A 25,546-nucleotide genomic window follows, 5' to 3' on the forward strand; every position below is an offset into this window, starting at 1 on the left:
GCACCCTAACCTTGGACTCCAGCCCCCCAACTGTGGCCATGAAGCCACTGCTCCTTACAGACCACCCAGCCTGAATATTTCCTTAAGGCAGCCCAGCCCCGGTCTCTGGCAGCCCACCCATCTCTTACTGTCCCTGTGCTTGCATTTTCCAAAATGTCAAATAAATGGACTCAGAGTCTTTGGATTTTTTTTTTTTAATGCAGTGCAATGCCTTTGTGATGCATACATTTTTCTCAACTGCAGTAGCGGTTTATCCTTTTTTATCGCAGAGTTGCTCCATGTGCTGGGCAGCCTGCGAAGTGGTCCCTGATGGGCCCACCTGGAGGCACTCATACCTCATGGAACCCACTCCTGTGAGTCGACTGGACGTGTGGCCCGAAGCCACCAAGCTGGATGTGGCCGTAGCGCTGGCCGTCCCCTGCAGGAGCAGCAGAGCGGCGAGCGTGGCTTCCACCCCACCCCGGGGGCTCCTCCCAGCTCTCCTGTGGACTGCTTGCTCCGGGGGGAAGCCCCTGCCCTGTAGTGAGGCCTCCCTTGTGGAGATGCTCGTGTGAGTGACACTGAAACTGGACCATCTCTCCAGCTAGCCTCAAGACGCCTGCAGTTCTGGCTGATGGCTGATCACTTCCCCGTGAGGGACCCTGAACCCCAGGCACTCAGCTCAGCCACACCCAGGTCCCTGAGCCACAGATACTACGAACAACAGCCTCTAAGTTCTGGGGGTGGAGGGTAATTGTTACAGGGCAACAGATACCGAATACTGTCCAGTCGCCAGCTGGACGGCACCTGCTTTATTTCGTTTTGGTGTTGTTCAGTTGCTCTGTTGTGTCCTACTCTGTGACCCCATGGACTGCAGAACGGAGGCTCCTTTGTCCTCCACCGTCTCCCAGAGCCTGCTCAGACGCATGTCCATTGAGTCGGTGATGCCATCCAACCATCTCATCCTCTGTCATCCCCTTCTCCTCCTGCCCTCAATCTCTCCCAGCATCAGGGTCTTTTCCAGCTCTTCCCATCAGGTGGCCAGAGTACTGGAGCTTCAGCATCAGTTCTTCCGATGAATATTCAGGGTTGATTTCCTTTAGGATTTCCAGTTTTAAGTGACTATGAATGAGAGTGGGATTTGCATTTGTATACAGGTGTTCCTGTGGACGCTGTTTGCATTTCTCTTGAGGGTGGGGCTGCTGGGTCACACGGAAGGTGCGTGTTTATGAGAAACTGCCGACTTAAGCCACTTGCTTTGTGTTTACACCAGTGTTGGAAGATCCTCTCCAGTTTCTCACAAAATCGTTTCTCTCCCCCACGGACTCCGTCTTCTTTCCCTAGGATTCCAATGAACCCTTCTGGCCGTATCCTTTATGTCTTTAAATTGACTTCTGAAATTTCCACTCTGCTTCTTTGTGCTTCATTCTGGATATTTTTTGATTTATCTTCCTCTTCCCTAGGATTTTTTTTTTTAATGGCTGTGTCTAATTAACTTTAAACTCATCCTCTATTGTACTTAATTTTATGACTGCCTTCTTCAATCTCCGAATTTCCATTTGATATGTTTTATGGTTTCTGATTTCTGCTGAGATTTTCATTCTTTTATCTCCTTAGGCAAAGTAAACATACTTACTTTGAAGCATGTGCTTCTGAACTCGTCTTTTGAGGCCCTGTGGATACACGGCTATTTCTGCTCACAATTTTTCATCTTATTTTGTGTCCTCATGTGTCCGTTCCCTTTTGATGACGTGTTGGACTTTGTGTTTGAAAGGTGGTTTGTAGGACATCCTGAAGGTAAGGATGCTGTCACTGTCCTTTGGGATAGATCCGCGCACTCCTCTCCTCCGGGTGCCTCTGGCCTCTGTCGTCCTGAAGGACCTCAGCCCGGCCCCAGGAACTGAAACGATTCACAGACGAGCTGGGGCCAACACGTTCTTTGTTTGACTCTTACCGTGGACCCTTCAACCTCGCCCTGGGGCCATGGGAGGTGCTGGACACAGCCTGTCCCCACAGTCCTAGGAGACACAGCCCCGCATCCCAGCTGCCTCCAGGGGACTCGGTGAGCACCCCTGACATCCTTCAGAGGAAAGCCGGGAATTCAGGCCTTCCTGCTCTGCGTCATTACAGCCCACACCCATGCCCTCAGGCTCTTCAAGAGAAGGTTGGTCTGAATTTTCTCTTCAGACATCACCTAGAAGCCCTGGGCTGCTTCTAGGGTGGAAGGAATAAGCTATGTGTAAGCGACTATTAGATACACAGCCAAGTCAGTTTCTATAAGACACGTCCACTGACATACCCACATCGGATACCTAAAACAGTGTGGAGTTTACCATTCTTTCAATACAATTTCCCTTCACTTTTCTGAGGCATGGAAATAATCAACAGGAACTATACTCACTGCTTATCATAACCTATTAGGGAAAAGAATATAAAAAAGAATATATATGTGTGTGTGTGTATGTGTGTGTATCTGCATCACTTTGATGTACATCTGAAACAAACTGTAAATCAACTATTGCATACAAAATTTTTTAAATTAATTAATTTATTTTAATTACTTTACAATATTGTGGTGGTTTTTGCCATACATTGACATGAATCGGCCACGGGTGTACATGTGTCCCCCATCCTGAACCCCCCTCCCACCTCCCTCCCCATCCCGTCCCTCTGGGTCGTCCCAGTGCACCAGCCCTGAGCACCCTCTCAGGCATCGAACCTGGAGTGGCGGTCTATTTCACATATGATAATATACATGTTTCAATGCTGTTCTCTCAGATCATCCCACCCTCGCCTTCTCCCACAGAGCCCAAAAGTCTGTTCTTTACATCTGTGTCTCTTTTGCTGTCTTGCATATAGGGTCATTGTTACCATCTTTCTAAATTCCATATATATGCATTAATATACTGTATTAGTGTTTTTCTTTCTGACTTACTTCACTCTGTGTAATAGGCTCCAGTTTCATCCACGTCTTTAGAACTGAATCAAATGCATTATTTTTAGTAGCTGAGTAATATTCCATTGTGTATATGTACCACAGCTTTCTTACATACAAAATTTGTTTTTTAAATAATTATGTTTTTCTTTAAAAATACTATTAGATCATCATCTCCTCTGCTCAGGATAAGTCTCAGTTTATACTGGCTTCCACAGACCAAATACTCCACAAAAATCTCTGGGGGAAAAAAAGCTAGCTAATATTGAATGCAATTTTAATTCTTTAACTTGAAAATAATAAGTTGACAATATACCCTACAGTGATATTTCATCCTATATGCCTTTTCCAAGTTTTTAAGCCTACTTCATTTTTGTTTTAAATTCATTCTCCCTATAAAGTTGATACAACTTAAAACTTGTATCTGTTTACTTCCAAGTTTAAAGAAGTGCTTACCATTTGAGACGGAATTTCCATTTTCAGCAGTCATTGCACTGGAGAGTGAATTAGATAATTGAATCCCATGGTTATTTGCATTTCTGTCCTGGGTCTCTGATGTAATTTCTGAAGTACCAAAATCATCTCGGCTAGTAAGGTTCATGTTCGTTTCAAAACCTAAAATAAATTGTAGGAAGAAAATGATTCTTTCCTGATCAAATGTACCCAATAAGTTGAATCAAATAGTGGAATGAAAGAATAAAACTCAGGAAGTCAAACACTCATTACATTTGAAACAGTAAGTTAATAATCATCCCTAATTAAATTTATGGTCTACAATATATTCATCAGCCTGCTATACCCCTGTTACCTGTAATGGGCTGCGTTAAGTGACAATAGTGAATTTCATAAATCTGCTATTTCCAAAATTCTGTAACATTTTTTATTTCATATGTGTAATTATAGAACTGCATATCTTGTGAAGGTTATTTCCTGAAAGAAATGTGATGATATATTCACGTTTTAGAAGTTTTCTGAGTTTTTAAGTAGAGCTGAGGCAAACTGACAGTTTTGAAGAAAAAAACAAAACTATACTTTTATGGTTACAAAATATGTTATTATCCACTTAGGACTGTGTACATGCCCAGTCACTAAGTCTTGTCCAACTCTTTGTGACCCCACGGACTGTAGCCCACCAGGTTCCTCTGTCCAAGGGATTCTCCAGGCAAGAACACGTGTGGGTTGCCATGCCCTCCTCCAGGGGATCTTCCCCACCTATGGATCAAACCCACGTCTCCTGCACTGAACGCAGATTCTTTACCTCTGAGACATCTGGGAGTCCCCACTTAGGCATATTAAGACTTCAAAACCCTACTTCTGCATTCTGTACATTAGAAAATCACCTAAATGTCAACACACACGTCCTATATTGAGCTCTCTGAGATGCAGAAACACAGAAGCCGCTGTCCAAATTAGGCTGAGGAGCCGGAAAAAAAGAAAAAAAAAGGACTCCTGGGGGATTCCTGTGTGACAGGAGGATTTGGCATGCTGCTTCTGGCCCGTAGCCGTGGGTGCCCAGGCTACGTGGGCACCCTGTCTCTTAGGTCCTCCTGAAGTTTTAGGCTAACGCGTTGTTCATAAGGATAAGAAACGTGGTACACTTTATTGGATTTTGCAGATGGTGAACAGTCCATCTGCTGTGACGCTGAGGGAGACAGGAGGAAGGCCGAGCTCACCCCGGAGGCTGGGCGGGGCGGAGCCCTAGCTCTCCCCCCTGGGCACTGCCTCCCCTGGCCCTTCAGACGTGCACTCAGATGGCACCCAGGCCCGGAGCCCTTACCCAGAGGCCCACACCGACTCACGCTTCTGGGCCTGGGGTGGCCTCTCCCCAGCTCAGCGGCCCCCTCCCCACCCGGGGTCCTGCTCAGAGCCCCCTCCTCCACGCTGTGTGGCATCCACTCCATTACGAGTGAGCACGTGCCTGTGGGCACACAGGAGGGTGTGCCAGGCTTAGAGAGGCAGGCGGTGGGCAGACAGAAGGAGGGCAAAAAGAGCAGGGCTTTCACAACCAGCCAGGAGTGTTTACATTGCCGTGACCCGGGGAGTAGCTCCTGACTCTTTGCATTTAAAACACACATGAAAAGAGCGCCCCTGGCGGCTCAGCGGTCAGGAATCCTCCTGCCACTGCAGGAGACGCGGGCTCCGTCCCTGATCTGGGGAGATCCCACGGGCCACGGGGCAGCTCAGCCTGCGGGCCACAAATACGAGCCTGTGCTCTAGAGCCTGGGAGCCGCAGCTCCTGAAGCCTGCAGGCCCAGAGCGGCAACTAGAGCGCAGCCCCCATAACGAGAAGCCCCATTCACTGCAACTGGAGAAAGTCCTTGCAGCAGGAAGACCCAGCACAGCCCAAAATGAATAAATGAATAAAATTATACATAGAGACAGAAAGTGAAAGTGAAGCCGCTCCGTCTTGTCTGAGTCTTTGCGACTCCATGGCGTTTTCCAGGCAAGAGTACTGGAGTAGGTTGCCATTTCCTTCTCTAGGGGATCTTCCCAACCCAGGGACGGAACATGGGTCTGCACTGCAGGCAGACGCTTTACCATCTGAGCCAGCAGGGAAGTCTATATATGTATATATATATATATGTATATCAATAGATAAACAAGTGAGAAGGCTTTGGCCAGGCCAGCGTGGGAACACTGGCCAAGGTCAGGTTTTGGAATCGTCACTCTCTTAGCTCACGACAACCAGAGATCATCCAACAGGCTGGAGCTGAAAGAGTATCTATTCAATTTGGTCAACTCTATTTGGCCTTTTTCCAAAAAATCTTCTGAAAATTAGTAAAACACATTTAAAGCTGTCTCAACACACACACATTTATCTGCATTTATTTCTCTTGAAACTATTTATTTCCATTCTTTAATTCAGCCGTTTACTGAGAGTTCCTCTGCCCAGACTCTCCCCGGGAGCTGGGATACCATGAGGCACAGGCAGGGAGCTGGGAGCTCCCCTCCCAGGAATGCGGTCAACAACCAACAAGCGAAGGACCAGGCCAGCGGGTGACGGACCTCGGTGGGTTCCCAGCGGGGCGGCAGTGGGGCTGGCAGCCCGGGCTCTCGGGCTGTGTGGGGCAGGGAGCCTTCTCCAGGGGTCTTGTTTGAGCTCAGGGCGTGAAACAGGGCATTGCCCCCAGGTAACAGGGACTCCTTTTAGGTCTGGGGGTTCAGTACTCAATCCTCTGAGACAGTGTGTGGACTCTTGGTAAGAGTGTGTGATGCTAGCATCCCCCAGAATGAGCTGCTAGCTCATAAACAATTGATACATTTAATTTTGGTCGAACCCTCCATTTTTGCTATTAAAAGTTAAAAAAAAAAACTCGTAATTCCCATGAACAGGTTCAACTGCAGCCAAGGAATATTTTAAAATGTGTCATACAAGTTAGGCTGCAATCCTTATGTTGTCTACGGAAGTGTTCTTCATGTTTTTATCGTGAGTGTAGCTGTTGTTTGGCCGCTCAGTCGTGTCCGGCCCTGTGACCCCATGGACTGCAGCAGGCCAGGCTCCTCTGTCTTTCACTATCTCCCAGAGTTTGCTCAAACTCATTGTCCGTGGACTTGCTGATGCCATCTAACCACTTCATCCCCTGCCACCCTTTTCTCCTCCTGCCTCCAATCTTTCCCAGCATCAGGGTCTTTTCCAATGTGTCAGCTCTTCACATCAGGTGGCCAAGGTCTCGGAGCGTCAGCTTCAGGGTCAGTCCTTCTAAGGAATATTCAGGGTTGACTTTCTTTAGGATTGACTGGTTTGATCTCCATAAGAGCAAACATTTGTCTATTCCAAGGATGGCTCTGGGTTGGAATAAGGAAGTGAGCCCTTCTTAAGACGTAAGAATGCATAGTCACCCTGATGACTATTCTTCACATTGTTCTTACAGTAATCATCATCTCCCCGTGTGTTCATTACATGCCAATCTCCTGCTGCAGGCAGGACTTAGTTCTCGTTTTCCTAACAGGGAGGTGGAGCCCTCACCCCCTTGCCTGTTTTCCAGATGACGTCACGAGGCCCGGGGAGGTGAACCCACCTGCAGACGTCTCACAGTGAGTCAGTGCAGCCGCCGGGTTTAGACCGGGGTGTGCAGGGCTCTGCCGTCCACCCACGCTCATTCCTCGACTTGGCCTCTTACACCAAGCCTTTCCTCCTTATTTCACCTGCTGATGTAAAGATAAGGCAGTTTCTCTTCTGGGTCTTTGTCACTCAAGCCTTGGTGGGAATGAACTGGGATCCCCAGGTTGAAGACCTCTGGCCACTGGAACAAGAGCTGCTACCTCAACACTGACACCCTCACTTTGGGGTTACGCTTATGCATGAATATCAACCAGGGGAGTGTCCGTTTCTACTTTCTGTTCAGCCTCTGCCCGTAAGCGCCCCGATTCCATGGTGGACCCAAGTGCCTGAGGGTCTGCGTTCCAGCTTGTTCGTCTCTCAACAACCACAGTGAGGGGCTGGGGCAGAGGATCTGGACGATTTGGTTCTGCTGTCCCGCTGTCAGTCTCGTGGCAGGACGGCTGCAACCTGCCCTGTCAAAGGTGCGCCGGTGACCCTGCTTAAGCACTGAAGATGTTACAACAGCAGGACGGCAAGAGGACTCTGTCAGGAAGCCTGGAGGAGGCTTAGCTATAAAACCGCAGGTTGGATGCATACTTCATGGAAAACTAGGGGAAAAAAAATAGCATGGAGCCAGTAAAGTCACGGTTTGTTCATGCCTCCAAGCCGTGGTCCTCATGGAGCCAGTAAAGCCACGGTTTGTTCATGCCTCCAAGCCGTGGTCCTCAGGGTTTTGAGGGTGAAGAAATGTCACAGCAAAAGAAAACGTTTGCGATTCTCAATGAATCAAAGCAAACAAGCAGGAGCGTGAATGCTGGAAAACCCCACCCAGAGCTGTAGAGGAGTGTCAGAGTCCCGTCTGCGTCCGTGCACCTGGTGAGATCGGTGGTCCCTGCAGCTCAGGGCAGACTTCCGATGGACGGAGCGTTGGCACTCGATAATTCCAATCCCTGTGGAATCTCCTTGCAGCCTGTGCACTCGGACTCTCTGTGACCCCACCCGGGGCTGCTCTCACAGGTCTGCGGAGGATGAATCACGCTGGGATCTGCCTCAAACATAAAATCCTGAGCACAAGGAGGCCATGAAGGCACATTCTGGTTGAGTATTAATTGAACGGGAGAATTCAAGCAAACCTCAAAATCTAAATGCAAACAAACAAAAAAAATCCCGTAGTCCAATGCTAGCTTTTGTATATCCATTAGTTATCCTGGGTGGGTGTGATGTTTTGAAAGCTGTGACTCTCAGTAAGAGATGACACCGCACCCCCCAACCCTCCAAGGGACATGTGACGCTGTCTGGAGACATTGTTGGTTGTCACACCAGGGAGGTGGGTGCCCCTGGCATCTAGCAGGGATGTTGCAAAACTGCTCACAATACCCAGGACAGACCCCAGGATAAAGACTCACCTGGCCCGCAGTGTCCATTCACCTGGCCGTGGAGGGCCGAGGTGGACAAACCCTGTTTTAAAAGCTAACTTAGATAGGTTCACTTGTACCACTGCAGGAGAGAGACGCAGACATAGAGAAGGGCCTGTGGACACAGCAGGGGAAGGAGTCGGTAGGATGAACTGGGACTGGGATCGGAGCATATACATGAGCACCTGTAAAACAGACGGTGGGAAGCGCTGTGTAGACAGGGAGCCCGGCTCGGGGCTCCGTGATGACCTGGGGGTGGGATGAACTGAGACTGGGATCGGCGCATATACAGGACCACCTGTAAAACAGACGGTGGGAAGCGCTGTATAGACAGGGAGCTCGGCTCGGGGCTCCGTGATGACCTGGGGGTGGGATGAACTGAGACTGGGATCAGAGCATATACATGAGCACCTGTAAAACAGATGGAGGGAAGCGCTGAGTAGACAGGGAGCCTGGCTCGGGGCTCCGTGATGACCTGGGGGTGGGATGAACTGAGACTGGGATCGGTGCATATACATGAGCACCTGTAAAACAGATGGTGGGAAGCACTGTATAGACAGGGAGCCCGGCTCGGGGCTCCGTGATGACCTGGGGGTGGGATGAACTGAGACTGGGATCGGCGCATATACATGAGCACCTATAAAACAGACAGAGGGAAGCGCTGTGTAGACAGGGAGCCCGGCTCGGGGCTCCGTGAAGACCTGGGGGTGGGATGAACTGAGACTGGGATCGGCGCGTATACAGGACCACCTGTAAAACAGATGGAGGGAAGCGCTGTGTAGACAGGGAGCCCGGCTCGGGGCTCCGTGATGACCTGGGGGTGGGATGGGGGTGGGACGGAGGCTGCAGAGGGAGGGGATACATGTGCCCGCGTGGCTGATTCACGCTGCTGCAGGGCAGAAACGAACACAGCATCATAAAGCAACTACACTGGGGGGAAAAAGAAATGAAACCTTGGCATTAAAAACATAAAGCCAAGGCAGATCCTGATCTTCCCCACTCGCGTCTCTCTGCTGGTTTCTAATTTTGTTCAGGTCAATATCCAAAGGCTTCTTAAGGTTGAGAGACCCACACCCCCCAACCCCGGGATCTCACTCCCTGCTTGTTTTGACCTCATTTCCAACTACCCACCCGTCACCCACCTCCCCAGCTTCGCCAGCGTCTCTGCAACCCTCAACTCAGCCTCCGACTCTCCCCGGGGCGGCCCGAGGGGTGGGGCGGGGGCTCTGTGCTGTGTTCAGGGCTCAGCTCAAACCACCCTGAGCAGAACGACCTTCCCGACCACCTTCGAGAAAACAGCACCCTTCTCCTCACCCGGGTCAATTTCTGTCCTTCTCACCAAAGGAGAAGGTCCTTCTCGCCATACGGCATGCTACATGTCAACTGTTGGCTTATTTTCTGTCTCTTCCTCCAGAAAACTGATGCCATGAGTTTAACGGCAGTCTTGGTGTCAAAAGTGCCTGCATATAGTAGGTGCTCCATAAATATTTGTTGAAAGGAACAGAAAAAAGGATGAAGAATGAATGAATGAATATAACAATAACGTTATACAAAAACCCACTTTCTAAAAGAAACCATGCTATGTGTAAGTGGAAAAGAGTCGACAAATTTACTAACTGAAAAACTCATGTGAATTATTCTAGAAAACTCATGCATCTCAGCAATTATTTCTCCCCATTCACATGAGATTATTGGAAACACATAAAAGGATTTCCACTGTTAATGATATGCCTATGAGTTTTAACCACTACTTATAAAATTATAAGGTAGAGGGAAATTTCACACTGTGTGAGGTAAACGTGTTCTACTCATTCAAAGGGCCAGAGCTGTTTTCTTTCCACCTAAGACTGCTAAATTGGACAAGACGTAACAGCCAAGAAATGGAAGCAACCCAAGTGCCCCTGGACGGATGAATGGATGAGAAGGTGTGGCACACACCCACCACGGACTACTACTCAGCCACGAACAATGAAATCGTGCCATTTCGGACAACCCGAGTGGAGGTACTGTGTTAAGTGAAATAAGTCAGACAGAGAAAGACAAATTGCTGCATGCTTCACTTGTATGCGGAATTTTGAAAACAAGAGAAATGAACAAACATGACAAAATAGAGTCAGAGGTGTTAACAGGCCGTTACCAGAGGGAAGGGTGGAGGGGGATGAGAGAAATAGGCGAGGGAGACTGGGAGGAACCGCCCAGTTACAAAATAACTGAGTGAAACAGACAGTGTAGGGAATACAGTCAATAATAACACCATATTTTAAAAAAACAAACGAAACCAAAGGGCCAGAGCTGTTTGATTTCTACTGAGTGTTAACTCGCAGAAGAAAAGACGTGTGGATGTTGGAAATCTATCCCTGACCGATGGAGGGAGGTTTCATGTTTTCACTATTTTCCCAACAATCACCACTGATAATTATTTCATTATTGTTCCACAAAGTCCATATATAGTCCCTTTTTTTAAAAAAAAACATCAATATTGACTGTGACTTCTTAGCAGCTGGAGATGAGTAGAGGTGAGTGGAACCCAAGGCTAAAGAAGAGTCTCCAGACTCCACCCCACTTGCAAAGGTCATTTCTAAGTCAGGCAAAGCACCCAGTTCACATCTGTGACCTGACTGCTCTTTTTGACCGAATTTCTATAACTGTTGTAGCAAGACATTTGTTATTTTTCTTCTTCTTTCAACAGATCTTCATCAAGCGTCCACCGTGGGCAGGCACTTTTCTAAGCATAGAATAACGAGTATTTTGATTTGACTGATCTTCTCATGTTAAATAAATGTCCGCGTCGCTCCTTAAATTTGGGTCATTTTTACTCTTTTTCTTAAAGTTCCTCCTTCCCCCAATTGTATAAGTTCAATTTGTTGAAAACAGGAAGAAAAAAAAAGAGCCTGCTGCAGGCATAGAGGACTCTGGCAGTAACTCAGCTGGCCCAATCCTGACCCTTGGGGCCTGCCGCTCCCGAGGCCACGTCCCGGAGGATGACAGAGCAGCGAAATGCTGGACCTCACTGACACTCCGTGCAAGCCTGATGCTGTTTACACGGGTCCTCAGGGCAACCTCCGAGCAGAGAGAGCCCACTCCTCACCGGGCATGGGACTAGAATGCAGGTTTACCTGGACGTGGCAGTGTGAGTTCAGGGAGGGGACGGGTCTGCCGGAGGAGAGGAGCTAGGGATTTCTCGGGGGGAGAAAGCAGAGGGGAGACAGAAGCTGAGGAGGAGAACTTCTCTGGGGAAACGGAGGTCAAGATTTTCAAGAGGGGAGAGAAGCTTCTTACTAGAGGGGAGACGGCTCCTTGAAGAGGTCCGGGGAGCTAGAGAAACCCGTGAGCACAGCTAGTGGCTGAGAGAACTTCCCAATCCAGAGCTGGAAAGTGAAAGTGAAAGTCGCTCAGTCGTCTCTGACTCTTTGCGACCCCATGGACTATACAGTGCATGGAATCCTCCAGGCCAGAACACTGGAGTGGTAGCCTGTCCCTTCTCCAGGGGATCTTCACAACTCAGGGATGGAACCCAGGTCTCCCGCACTGCAGGCGGATTCTTGACCAGCTGAGCCACAGGGCAAGTCCAGAGCTGGAAGACTAAAGAGCTGGAAGACTAGCTGGTGGCTAAAGGCAGGCTGGCCGGTTCATTCCCCCTCGGCCGGGGGAACGCTGAGATGCCCCTGAGCGGGGGGCCGCCTCGGGGGCTTCCTGGGAATTGCCGAGTGGAGAGCCTGAGCCAAGCCCGTTCCTCCTCCGCACCGGGAGATTCCTTCAGGGATGGAGTCCAGACACTAAGTTCTACACAGTTCAGGCTGCATGCTGAGTTAAGCCAAACGGTTTTCCAGAAAGATATATCTGAAAGACGTGATTTCTCAAACGTTCCCATCCCAGGAGGGCGGTGAGACAGTGAGTGACAGGGATGTGTGGAACCCACGGATGACTGCAAGAAGGAAAAGCGCAGAGCACTGTCCGACCACGCCGGGGGAAATGGGGATGGATATTCTGGAATGTTCTCCTTCTCCTGGGCGGAGTGAAGGTTTTGCCCGGGCTTTTTTTTTGCGTGTGTGTTAAAGCCGTTGACACTTAAAAGGCCAACACGAGGGGGAGGCACACCCGGTGCGCGTCCTAACGGGTGTCTCTTCTCAGCCCGCTGGGCAGGTGACAGCTCAGAAGGGCCTGCTCGGGAAGGCCGGGATGCAGCAGCGGGGAAGCTCACGCGGAGAGGGAGGTCGGGCAATCGCCCGGGCCTGCGCGGGAGAGCCGGGGCTGCGGCGGCCGGGGGAGCCCCGCAGGGCGCGCACCGGCCGGGGCCCAGCGGTACGGAAGCACGGGCGGGGCTGGCGAGGAGGAGGAGGGCCAGGGAAGGCCAACGTGGGGCGGCAGGGCCAGACCCTCGAGGGCCCGGCCCCGGCTCGGCCCGCCCGGGGCGGGCCGGTGAGATGGGAGGGACGCTGCGCTAGCAGTCCGGCACCAGATGTGGACGGCGCACCGCTTCAAAGAGGGCTTAGGAACCGAAACGCAGGGAGAACTGAGCCTCGGGCAGCGGCAGGCCGAGTAGAAGTCGGGGGTCAGCTGAGTTACGGATCCCTGCGAGCCCAGGGGCGGGGGCTAAGTCAGGACCAGCGATGAGCACGCGTCTGGGGCCACGAACGTGGGCTCCGGAGTGACAGCACCTGTAGTCCTTACCGTTGTTTAGTTGCTAAGTCGTGTCCCACTCTTGTGATCCCGTGGACTGTGGCTCCTCTGTCCATAGGATTCTCCAGGCAAGAATCCTGGAGTGGGTTGCCACTTCCTTCTCCCGGGGATCTTCCCGACCCCGGGATCGAACATCATCCCTTATGTCTCCTGTGTTGGTAGGCAGATTCTTTATCGCTGCGCCACCTGGGAAGCCCTTGGGGGTTATTAAAGCCAGTGGCGATGATTTGGACAAGAGCATTTACTAGGACTGAAGAGGGAATGTCTAGGGGAGACTTAAAAATCCCTCGGGACGGAGAATTTCTCCCAGGAAAAGCGACATTCCTACAAGGAAGGAGGCAAAAGGCAGAGCACACGTGGCAGTGGATACAAACAGGCGGCTGGAGACTCGGGGTGGGGGGGAGCAGACGGGCTGGGACGGGGGCAGCTGGCAGGGCCGGGGGGCTGATGGTACCGAATGCCGAAGAAGGGTCAGGGGGACGAGGAGGGGCTGAGCGAGGGAGGCTTTCTTTAAGAAGCCTGCTCAACACATCACTTCTCTCTTAGGTACCTGAACTTGAGGTGGTTCTAGGCTGTGTGTTGGAAATGGGTGAGACTACAGTCCAGGTTCCAGTAACGCAGGAGCAAAACAAACTGTAGCTGTTTGATTTAATGCTGAGAGTGCTCTGCAAGGCATAAAAAATGTGAGGATGCATTTGAGACTCATTACTCATGCTGGCTATCGTTCGTTCTGCAACTCTATAGGAAAATTCCTCTGCAGAAAGGCCACTGCAGGCAGGCACGCATTTGTTTTTACCCTGTCTGGCGTTAAGGAAAAGTACACAGGCTGAGAGGGAGCTAGGCATGGACCCGCTGCTTCTCAGGCTCTTGGTTCTAGAATTCAGAAGTTGCAGCTCGCAGTCTCTGCCGACGGACACACGTAGGTGGTGTGTCACTGCATATAAGCGGGACCGCTCAGACCCCAAATCAGCCTCCGGCTTGTGTTAAACTAAATCTGTTTGCTACTTTAGGGGGCTTTCCTGGTGGCTCAGATGCAGAGTCCACCTGCAACGCAGAAGACCCAGGTTTAACTGACAGACTAACTTGATTCAATACTTTGTGTTTCAAGGAACAATGCCTGAAGTCTTACATTATTGCACATGAGTAAAAGGCACAAATAGGGACCCAGAAATCACTCCACAGTCCCCCCTTCCCTGTTCCATAACAGGCTTCTAGAACATGAATTAGACTTTTTTCTTGCCCATGATAGTATAATCCAGACATTTGGCATCTTGTCTCAGAGAAAGACAAACGTCAAGTGTCGGGATTCACCCAGACGCAGTGGAGGGGCCTAAACTCAAACAGGAAGAGAGATTTCCCACGTGGAGCTACGTAAGGAGATGTCACATGTGAGCAGAGGGCCCGTTAGCAAAGAGATGCCATCAGCACACACACTGCAGGGGTGTGTTTTCAGTGGTGTGCGTCTAAATGACCCTCAGTCCCAGGAATCAGACTTCATCACAGCTTTGCTAATAGTCACCGAAATGAGTCAAGAGACAGCATCCGTGTCTGCCCGTGATGGGGAAGGGGGACCACGGTGGTCCATGCAACAGGTCGTGTGGCAGCCACATTCCACACACGGTCATATCTCTACAGGTACTGATTACCCAAGGAGAAGCAAAACACAACACTGGGACGGGCGAGGATGGGCGGCTTGAGCAAACGTAACTACCAGACCTGCTTCTTACCCCGAGAGGCCAGAGCCGGCCCCGGCCCTCCCTTATGAAATCACCCCCCTTGAGTAGATGAAAACTGCTCTAGAACTCGGAGGCGAGCATTCTTCTGCAGCAGAAAGTGCCACCAAGACTGACGCTTGGGGTTAAGCTGGATGGAAAGAAAGGGCTTCCTTGGCCACCCCGCCCACCCCTGCCAGCTCCCACCACCCACTCCCCTGCCAAGTCTTGGGGAGATGGCTTGTGCTAAAAACACCAACCGAAGCAGGAAACAGAGTGATATCTTCAACAACATATGTGCTGAGCAGGGCAAGAATGTACCCATAGTAAAGCTAAAAAATGACTGTCAGTATAAATAAGGTTTGCAGAACCCAAAAAGGCACAGAAATTTATGTGGTGCCAGTTTTCTTTCCAGGTTGACCAGCTGGCCCCTTCTGGGTCCATCTCCCCTGTCCGTGCCATAGCTGGAAGAGGCCTGGCCACTATTCCCTTCCCTGGAGCTCATCTTCCCTGTAAGTGGCTGAACGTTGCGGATGTTTAGCCGCTCAGTCGTGTCCAACTTTTCGACCCCAGGAACTGTAGCCCACCAGGCTCACTTGTCCATGGGATTTCCCAGGCAAGAATACTGAAGTGGGTAGCCATTCTCTTCTCCAGGGAATCTTTCCGATTCAGGGGTTGAACCTGAGTCTCCTGCATTGGCAGGCAGGTTCTTTACCACTGAGCCACCTGGGAAGCCCATAAGTAGCTGAATATGCAACATCTAAACGAGCTGGCCTGGCTCAGACCCATTCCTACAGTGTCTAACCTCCGAGGTCGCACGGGCATTTGTTTACCTGGTGTTTCTACATTTCCTCAATGCCAGGTGGTGATGTAAACCCACGAGGTCAAGAACACCACACCTGCACAGCTGCCCTGGGGGGACAGCGTGTGTCCCCCTCCCTCCAGACGCAGAGGCAGAGGGGGCTTATTCCTGTTATTCTTCTGGGAGCGCTCAGTATTTGTGACATGTGCCTGGCGTCACAGGGATGGGAGGCTGATAACACTACCATCTGGAAAGAAAAGAGGCGAGTGCCCCCAGGACAGCTCTATCTTCAGTTCCCACATCCTTTCCCAGGAGAACAGCCGACGCCCAGAATCAGCAGACCCCTTCCGAACAGGAACTGCTTATTTATTTATCTTTTCATTTGCACAAGAACTGTATTAACTCTATTTTGTCTCTTGGTATTTAACTACCTTTATATATAGCTCTTAATAGAGCCTCACTTGGGTTTCTAATAGATAAATTGCTTTAAGAATAACTACTTCAGTCCTTCACCAGGCTTCCCCGGTGGCTTAGGCGGTAAAGAATCTGCCTGCAAGGCAGGAGACCCAGGTTCGATCCTTGGGTTGGTAAGATCCCCTGGAGAAGGGAATGGCTACTCACTCCAGTATCCTTGCCTAGAGAATGCCATGAACAGGGGAGGCTGGCAGGGGGTTGGAAAGAATTGGACATGACTGATCGACTAACACTGCTTACATTCTTTACTTCGGTCCTTGAGAAAAATATAATCTACGTTTGTTCCACGTCAGGGACGCTAGGTTGTGCATCCATTGTAAAATGGTTTCTAGCGTCTTCTGGCCAGGCCCCCGCCCCAGCAAATGAACCTTGGCATAACCGGACGTATGGCTGAATCACACGTCGTACGAGACAGTCAGACTTTCATTTCTGGCGTTCATCTCATTGGTATGGTTGCAGCTGAGTCAGAGAGCCAGTGAAATCAATGCAAGCGAAAACCCAAACAGCAGTGGTGTATGTTGAATCTTTTCAAAACCCTTGTTCAGAACTAACTGTAAAATTTATCCACCCATGGTATTTAAAGGGCCTTCCCTACTGGCTCAGTCAGTAAAGAAGCTGCCTGCAATGCAGGAGACCTGAGTTCCATCCCTGAGTTTGGAAGATAACCTGGAGAAGGTAATGGCAAGCCACTCCAGTGTTCTTGCCTGGAGAATCCCATGGACAGAGGAGCTTGGCGGGCTGCAGTCCACGGGGTCATGGCTCGTGAGAGTCAGACACGGCGGAGTGACAAACACATACACAAGGTATTTAAGGCCCCCAAGGGCACAGATCAGGGCCCGTGGGAGCAGGCAGAAGCCACACACCCTGAGCCTCTGCCTGAGTCTGCATTTCACGGAGGCAGGCCTGGGGTAGCAGGCCCCAGGAAGGGGGAGCGCACTTGGGAGCCCCGGGGGGCTCAGGACAGCAGCAGTCCCCCCGCTACAGACGTCTGCCCACAGTTTCACAGCCTGGAGATGCCGTGCACGTGTGTGGATCAGCCCCACTGCCCACACCAGTGGCTGCCGCCCAGCAGCTCCGAGGCCTTACATAACAGATTAAAAATATCTACACAGACTTAAAAGTCTTGTCACAATTCTCCAGCCACGTGGCCAGTCCCTCTGATGGCTCCTGTGGCTGTGTCCTTTATGGAGGGGGGCTGGCTGGCCTCCCCGACCCTGCGTGGCCCCCCAAGCCTCCATGCCTGGGACTGAAGGTCCCCGGAGCTGCCGCTTCGTGGCGATGTCGGTCACTCAGGAAGGAGGAGTCGCTGGGACTCTGCAGGGAGGGCAGGCTGAGCCGGTCGCCAGTGGCCCTCATTTCCCCCTGGAACCACTGGGAGAAAGCCCCTCAGAGCCGGGTAGGAGATGGGGGCCCCCTCCTCATATGCCCACCACCCGGCATCTCTCATCTGTCATTTTTAAGCTGTTTGTTTACACATAAAAGAACACAGAAGAACCCTTTTCACACCCCCTGGTGCAGCTCCTCCAAAGCATTACGTGGTGATGCCATCACGCACTTGGATAAACCTTCTTCCTCAGGGTTGTAAGATGCCCCGGTCTCAGCCTGAGGTAGTGTACCCCCTCTTTCTCTAGCTGCTTTGGTCTCATTCTCCCCTCTTTACTCCAAAGGAATCCTACCTTCATTTGGGATCAGTTTCAAAGGACATATGTATGGGTTGAAAAGAATCAATTTAGTGCGTCATGATAAGCATTGAACAGTCAAAGAGAGCAGAATGAATCGAATAAAAATGCAGATTTCTCAAGCATTAGGGGTAAGCCGTTTGAGAAACCCAAACAGTATCTTTACCGACAGCATTTCTTGCTGTCCAGGGACCTTGTGAGCTGCTTGCGAGCCGATTCCATATTTTACTTTTAAACCAATACAGCTTAGGACAATACCCTGTACAAAACACATCCTCAATGTATATTTCGAATGAATGAATGAAGTCTGCCCCTTTTATTTATGATTTTTTTTCCCCAACCATCTTTGAAAACTTGAGGCAAGTAGCAAACAGCAACACAAAACGTGGCTGCTCATGAAATGGTTTTGCTTGACGTTAACCTCTGATGTTTTTAATCCTGAAAAGAACTACGTGTCTTGGGGGTGATGTCACAGAATGGTTGTATTATCTGGAAAATGGAACCTTTTCCCTAAAGTCATTACGAAGGGTCCCTATGATGGATTCCACCCCTGCAGCAATGGAAACGCTTTCTGGTTAGCAGCTGGACCACATCAGTGGGCTGTCTAATGAGCATCAGATTAAAGAGACATTTGTATGATCCCCCATCACCACACAGAAGCCCAGCGCCTCTGCCCCGCATGTCTGTCACGGCTGCAGAAATTAGACGAGATTTCCAGCCGGAGTAAGGGAACAGAGGAGATTCCCCTCTTAGCTGTGACTACATCAGTGAAATGAGTGCCAGCAACTGGAGTTTGATGGTCTCATTTGACACGTAAATGATGCAGTCACGTCTCTGGTTGTGCTAAGATTCACATGATGGGGCAGGGGGTGGCCAGAAGGTACTAGAAAGCATGTTATGACAGGAGCACAAGCTGGTGTCTGAGATGGAGCAAAGGATTACATTGTTCTTAAGGACCGAAGTAGTTCTTTTTAGCACAGTTTTCTATTAAAACTCCAAGAGAGATTCCATCACGAGCTATATATAAAGGTGGTTAAATACCAAGGACAACAAGGAAGTCACACCAATCAATCCTAAAGGAAATCAACTCTGAATATTCACAGGAAGGACTGATGCTGAAGCTGAAACTCCAGTACTTTGGCCACGTGTTGTGAACAGCTGACTATTGGAAAAGACCCTGATGCTGGGAAAGATTGAGGGCAGAAGGAGAAAGGGTGACAGGGAATGAATGATTCGATGGCATCACTGACTCACTGGACATGAGTTTGAGCAAACTCTGGGAGGCAGTGAAGGACAGGGAAGCCTGGCGTGCTGCAGTTCATGGGATTGCAAAGAGTTGGACATGACTTAGCAAGTAAACAACAGATACCAAGAGACAAAATAAACTCAATACAATTTTCATGAAAATAAAAACAAAAATCTCTTTAGCTCTACAGAATCTATTGCTGGGCACTGGTTATTTACTTGAAAAAAGGTACGCAAACTGGGAAGAGTGCTGCCGGGCTGGTGGTTTAGTTGCTCAGTCGTGTCTGACTCCTCAGCGACCACATGGACTGCAGCCTGCCCGGCTCCTCCATCCAGGGAATTCTGCAGGTAAGAATACTGGAGAGCGTGTCATTTCCTCCTCCAGGGGATCTTCCCGACCTAAGGGATGGAATTCAGGTCTCCCGCGCGGCAGGCGGGCTCTTTCCTGCTGAGCCACCGGGCAGGTTGGCCTACTGCAGTCGCTTGTGTTAGGTGTGTGCCTCCATTCTGCTCCTAAACCAGCCCGACCCCACCCAGGTGAGCGCCCCTGAGAACTGGAACTCACTCCAGAAAGAGACGTGACTTCAGGAAGTAACTTAAGGGCTGCGAGCTTTGGTTTGCTTTTCAGTAACGTGTGCACAGCTGCATGGGGAGAGTTTCCACCCACCGCTCTGCTCAAGTCTTCTGTCTGCTACTTACTCCTTCCTGGATCTTCCCACTTCAAAGGAGGAGAATAAAACCAAGATGGGAAACACAACTTTGCTCAGGAATTACCCTGTTGCACCCACGGTGTACACGCCACTTCCTCCATTCTTTAAAGTGGACATTTTTGGGGAAGAGTGTGTTTGATTTTGAGCCAAAGTCTGGGGTGTGAAGAAACTCTTTTGCAGGTTTTGTAGGACTTTGGGTGAGGCGCACATTCGCAGGTATGGTACCCTGAGTGTTCCACTGTAAACCTGTGTCATCTCAGATCTAGCTCATGTCTGCTGTGGTTCAGTTCAGTTCAGTCGCTCAGTTGTGTCTGACTCTTTGTGACCCCATGGACTGCAGCACGCCAGGCCTCCCTGCCCATCACCAACTCCAGGAGTTTACTCAAACTCATGTCCATTGAGTTGGTGATGCCATCCAGCCATCTCGTCCTCTGTCGTCCCCTTCTCCTCCTGCCCCCAATCCCTCCTGGCATCAGGGTCTTTTCCAAGGAGTCAGTTCTTCGCATCAAGTGGCCAAAGGATTGGAGTGTTAGCTTCAGCATCAGTCCTTCCAATGAATATTCAGGACTGATTTCCTTTAGGATGGACTGGTTGGATCTCCTTGCAGTCCAAGCGACGCTCAAGAGTCTTCTCCAACTCACAGTTCAAAAGCAGCAGTTCTTCAGCGCTCAGCTTTCTTTATGGCCCAACTCTCACAGCCGTGGTTTGGTTCCTGCACATTTTAAGACTGAGTCACATGCGTGGGGAGCAAAGTGAGTGAGATTGTCACTGATCGGTTTATTACAACTAACATGTCTCAGTTGCATGTCAAACTGCAGCTCCCCAGTAACTGCCAGTGTACGATGTCTAAGGATGAGCATTACAGACGTCAAGAAGAAATTGGAAAAAGGGAGAAGTGAAAACCAGGGCAGCAAAAGGCCTGAGAAGCTTCACACACAGTGGGTGTGAGGTGACTGCTGACTCATAGGATGCAGGGCTGGCAAAAATGACACCGAATGTAGAGAGCTCTCAGGTGGTGTGGAATTTTCCAGGTTAATCTGAGAATTAATCACAAAAATGATTCAGGTCGGCATAAAGGCCCTAAACACTTAGGGAGTTAAGAAACGGGTCTTTCTCTTCCGATACTCTTAAGGAGAGAGAACACGCCAGTGATCCAGGTCATCTTCAGGAAAACATCCACGCACCCTGTAGCTTCTAAGCATTTCTTCACAAAAGGAAGAACACCCTGGGATATTGTATTATGTGGCAATAATGAGATGCAGATAGCCAGGAAGGTCTTTATTAACTAGCTATGGGAGAGTCACTGACTGGTTTAGAGGCTAAAGCACTGGCTCTCTCTTTGGAGCCCCAAGTGGGAGTTTAATTCGAAATCTAGTCTAGAGACCACCCCCTCCAACACACAGTGGCTGCTTGCTTTAATGGGCTGATGGTATGAAAAATACGTACTGCTTATGAAAGATAATCCACCTCTGAAAAGACTGAATTTTCCCCCCCAGAATTCTAGGTACAAAAGATCTCCTCCCCCTGGATGGCGCGCTGGAGAACGGTCCAGCTGGGATGACCCCTCTGAGTCCTCTGGCTCGTCTCAGGAATGATGAACTCTTTATGCACGCTCCCTATCTCTGGTCTGACGGCATGCTGGCGGCTGCAGATTCACAGCCAAGCCATGAAGGAAATTTCCCGGGAGAATTTCACACCATTCGCAGGGTAACTTTTTGATCAGGTTGATCTAAATATTTAATTGTCACAACTCCCTGCTTGGTTTGACGCCTGGGTTTCAGAGAATGTCGCAGCCACGTCCAGAGGCAGTAGCAAGCTCAGGAGGCCTTTGAGTTTAAGATCCTCCCAACAGATATGTATTGAGGGCTCTGAGTATGGGGCTGACACTAGTTTTTGTTGTTGTTGTTTTTTCAGCCGTGCTTCTAATTTTGCAATTACAGTATCTATATCTCTATATAGATATGTTTGAATGTCTATATCTGTAGCTATATCTGTTTCTATAGCCACATAATCTAGGAAATAAATAGTTGCTGTAGAGACAGATGAAGTCGGCTTTTTTGGGCTGTGTGCCTTTCTCCCGGGCTTCCCAGGAATCCTGCCAGTGCAGGGAACACAAGACAGGGGTTCAAGTCCTCATTCGGGAAGATCCCCTGGAGGAGGGCATGGCAATGCACTCCAGTATTCTTGCTCGGAGAATTCCACGGACAGAAGAGCCTGTGGGCTTCAGTCCACGGGGTCGCAAAGAGTCGGACACAGCTGAGTGACTGAGCACGCGGGCACGCCTTTCTCCTGCCCTGGCTCGAGCTGGCTGTTGAGAAGCACCGCTGACCAGCCGAGCAGCCCTCAGCGTGGTCCCTGGGACGGGGGGAGCTCCCTGTAGCTCTGCCGTGCGGCCAGCCCCGAGCAGGCATCCGAGACGCCGCACTCCCAGGACGGACACTCAGGCCCCGCAGAGAGGGGCACTTCCTCAAGGCAAGATGCTGGCTGAGCGCTTTGCAAGTGAAAGCAGCTGCTGTGAGTGACTGCTCACCTGTAATGAGGAGCTGTTCCCAGGCAGAACCTTACAGAGGCAGAGACAAAGCAAAGCAGGAGACAATCCTTCCCAACCAGAGGAGGGATTCTGGCTCCACCTGCGTGCTGCGGGTCCCTGATACTGCGGAGGCCCGTTTGCGGGACGGGAGGGGAGAAAGGGTCTCTATCTAGAAGCTTACACTGAAAGAACGTTGTTATTGTTTACTCGCTCAGTCGTGTCTGACGCTTTGCGACCCCATGGACTGCGGCCCCCCAGGCTCCTCTGTCCATGGGATTCTCCAGGCAAGAACACTGGAGTGGGTTGCCATTCCCTTCTCCAGGGGAATCTTCCCGACCCAGGGATGGAACCTGGGTCTCCTGCACCGGCAGACGGATTCTTCCCCACTGAGCCTCCAGGGAGGACTTCAAGGCTCGTGGCCAGATGCTAACAGGACCAGGTACCCTGAGCTCATGTTCGGAGACAGGGCTGCCACACACGGGCTCCTGGCGCTGCCCCGCCTGCTCCCCTCCTCTGCACCCACCTGGAGAACGCCCAGACCCCTGCCTCTCACCCCCATCATCGCCCATCAGGCGTCCCGCTCGCGGGTCAGCCCCCGAGGCGGGAGGCTCTCCTAGACGCTACCGCAGCAACGAGCTCCTGCTCTGGGGCCGCCAGCTGTGCCCCCGCCCCGCGCCCTGCTCATCAGTGCTCCGTGATGAAGTCTGGGCAACCTCTCCCCAAACAAGGTCCGAGCGCACCGCTGGGGTTCACAGGCCACGCGGGGCTCAGTCACAGACCCACGGGGGGGTCTATGCCCCCCAAGGTAGGGCCTCCCCTTGAAATGGGGTGGACCCGTCTGCCGCCTGCCCTGCCTGGGGAGGGCAGGGCACCCAGAGCTTGCTCTCTCGCCTCTCTGGATTCCCGGGGGCAAGCCCTGGGCTTGCGTCAAGCGAATGCCTGGCGGATGACTACACGGGAGTGAGCTCGACACGTTAACGCAAGTCCTGGGTCCAGGGCCCGGGGTACATAATTCCCCTGAGTTAGAGAGCTCTCGGCAGTGAGAGAGAGGAGGTGCCGTCAACAGGGGCAGAAATGTCACAGCGTGCGCAGCAAGTATTAGGCACTTAAAAAAAAGTCCAGTTAACACGGAAGACCAAGAGCTCTGTGCTCTTAACGCAGGTATGTCTGGCTGTGGGTCAGTTTATTCCCGTTGAAAGCTCATTTGCAAGAGGAGACAGACTAAGGGTTATTTCTACTGGGCGTCCGGGGAATGAGAAGCACTGCAGCGTCCGGTTCAAGTCCCAAAGACAGAGATGCCGTACTGCAGCGGGGCCAGGAGCTGCTCAGAACACCGTTTGCTCACGCGGGGACCCACGCGTGTGCCAGAGCTCAGGGCAGCCACATGCTACAGCTCACCGTCTCCATATATCCACCCAGCGACGAGCGAAGGACTTGCTTCGCTGGGGATGCTAAGCTTGCCTTCCCCGAGGATTTCTTCGTTTGGAAAAACGAGGGAAACTTGGGGCTGATGTAAAATGGTTCCAGAAGGCAGAGGGATGCCTTCTTTTCACAGGAGGGCGGCCAGAGTGCCCTAGACTACACATCAGTAAAGTATGTGCTTGCTCCGTCCACACCCTTTGCAACATTCATGAAGCCTCAGGCCACCACCCCCCACAAATAAATCACCACTCAGAGAAAGCAAAGCTGTTGGAGAGTGAGCGAGATTAACAGCTCAGCACAGGAGAGACAGCCAGAAGAGCCTGCATGTAGGCAAGACGCCTCAGGGACGCCGAGCCCTGCATCCCATCCCGGGATGCCGATCCCTGCGCAGGAGGATGGATGTCCTACGCTGCCATCTCGTTAGAAGGTGTCAGAGATGAAACAGAAGACAAGCGTCGAAACGTCTGCCTCAAACATCAGGAGCAGGGAGCGGCAGTTTACCAACGCTGCCCTTGAGCACAGGTCACAGGTTTCCGCCTGTAATTCTGTGATATTTCAGTGATTTTAAAGCATCTTCTTGCTACTGAACAGTGCGTAAGTAACTGCACTTAATTTGGCAGAGAAGCTTCAGAACCTCACGCAGTACGGACTGAGGAGGCAACAGGGGCTTCCCAGGTGGCTCAGTGGTCAAGAATCCACCTGCCAGTGGAGGAGACAGGGGCTCCATCTCTGGTCCGGGAAGATCCCCACACGCTCCTCGGGTAACCAAGTCCATGCGCCACAACTACACAGCCTGCGCCGCGGAGTCCGGAAGCTACAGTGACGGAACCCACACGCCGCAACTACCGAAGCCCATGCTCCACAACCAGAGGAACCACCACAACCAGAGAGTGGTCCCCGCTGGCCCCAACCAGAGACCAGCCCAGCCCAAAGCAAATTAAAAACACTTTCTTTGAAAAGATGCAGTTCTAATATGTACTTGAGAGATTGATCTTTCTTTCATGCTTAGCTCTGTTTGGATGTGACATTTAGAAATTCACATCTTGATGCTGTCGCTGTAGAAAAGTTACCTGCACAGCTGTCCATGTGGGGGGCTGTGCTCACAGACCTGGTGGAAGTCCCCGAAGGCCAGTGATCTCTGGTGGAAAGCTGACTCCAGAGAATTATTTCAGCTTCATCATGAAACAATGATGCTCTCGCATCTAGGGGCAGCTTCTGTCTTGAGCAGCAGTCTTAAGTCCCATGATGCTCAAATGGATAGACAGGTCTGTACTTATTAAAGTGACTTAAGAATAAATCTTCTATTTTTTTTAAAGGACTTCCCTAACGAAATTTATACAAATATTTATCATTAAATTGCTCTGACGTTGGGGCATATTTCCACATAATTCAGTGATGGTGGAGGAAGCTGCAGATAGAAGCTAAGACTGGTCACAGAGACAGTTCCTTAATTCATTGTACTTTTGTATGTGTTTGAAATTTTCCATAAAGCCAACTTTAAAAATAATTTTTAAAATAAATGGCCCTATGCAATCAAGTATTACACTGTAAAAATTTCATTTATATAATGAAAGTGAAAGTATTACTCAGTTGTATACAACTCTTTGTGACCCCATGGACTGCAGCTCCCCAGGCTCCTCTGTCCATGGAATTCTCCAGGCAAGAATACTGGAGTGGGTGGTCATTTCCTTCTCCAAGGGATCTTCCCAACCCAGGGATCAAACTTGGGTCTCCTGCATTGCAGGAGGTTTTTTTTACCATCTGAGCCACCAGGGAAGTCAAAACTCAAAATATCCTTACTTGGAGTATTTATGCAATGAGACAAAATATTTGAAATTAAGAGTAATTTCCATTTGGCTGCAGTGGTTCTTATTTGTAAAAAAAATGCCCCAGGGCCAGATTTATCAAATATATGTCAAAC

General features: G+C 50.5%; 1 protein-coding gene across 7 annotated transcripts in view; it reads right to left on the reverse strand.

Moving 5' to 3' along the window:
* Positions 1-25,546, reverse strand: part of MYO16 (myosin XVI) — a 499,683-nt gene that overhangs the window by 25,163 nt on the left and 448,974 nt on the right. For all 7 annotated transcript variants that reach the window (XM_070471419.1, XM_070471420.1, XM_070471417.1 and 4 more), the window contains one exon: positions 3,371-3,529. In XM_070471419.1, the coding sequence (XP_070327520.1) occupies positions 3,371-3,529 (159 nt within the window). The remainder of the gene's footprint in view (positions 1-3,370; positions 3,530-25,546) is intronic.

Source organism: Odocoileus virginianus, chromosome 8 (assembly GCF_023699985.2).
Source record: "Odocoileus virginianus isolate 20LAN1187 ecotype Illinois chromosome 8, Ovbor_1.2, whole genome shotgun sequence".
Lineage (NCBI taxonomy): Eukaryota > Metazoa > Chordata > Mammalia > Artiodactyla > Cervidae > Odocoileus > Odocoileus virginianus.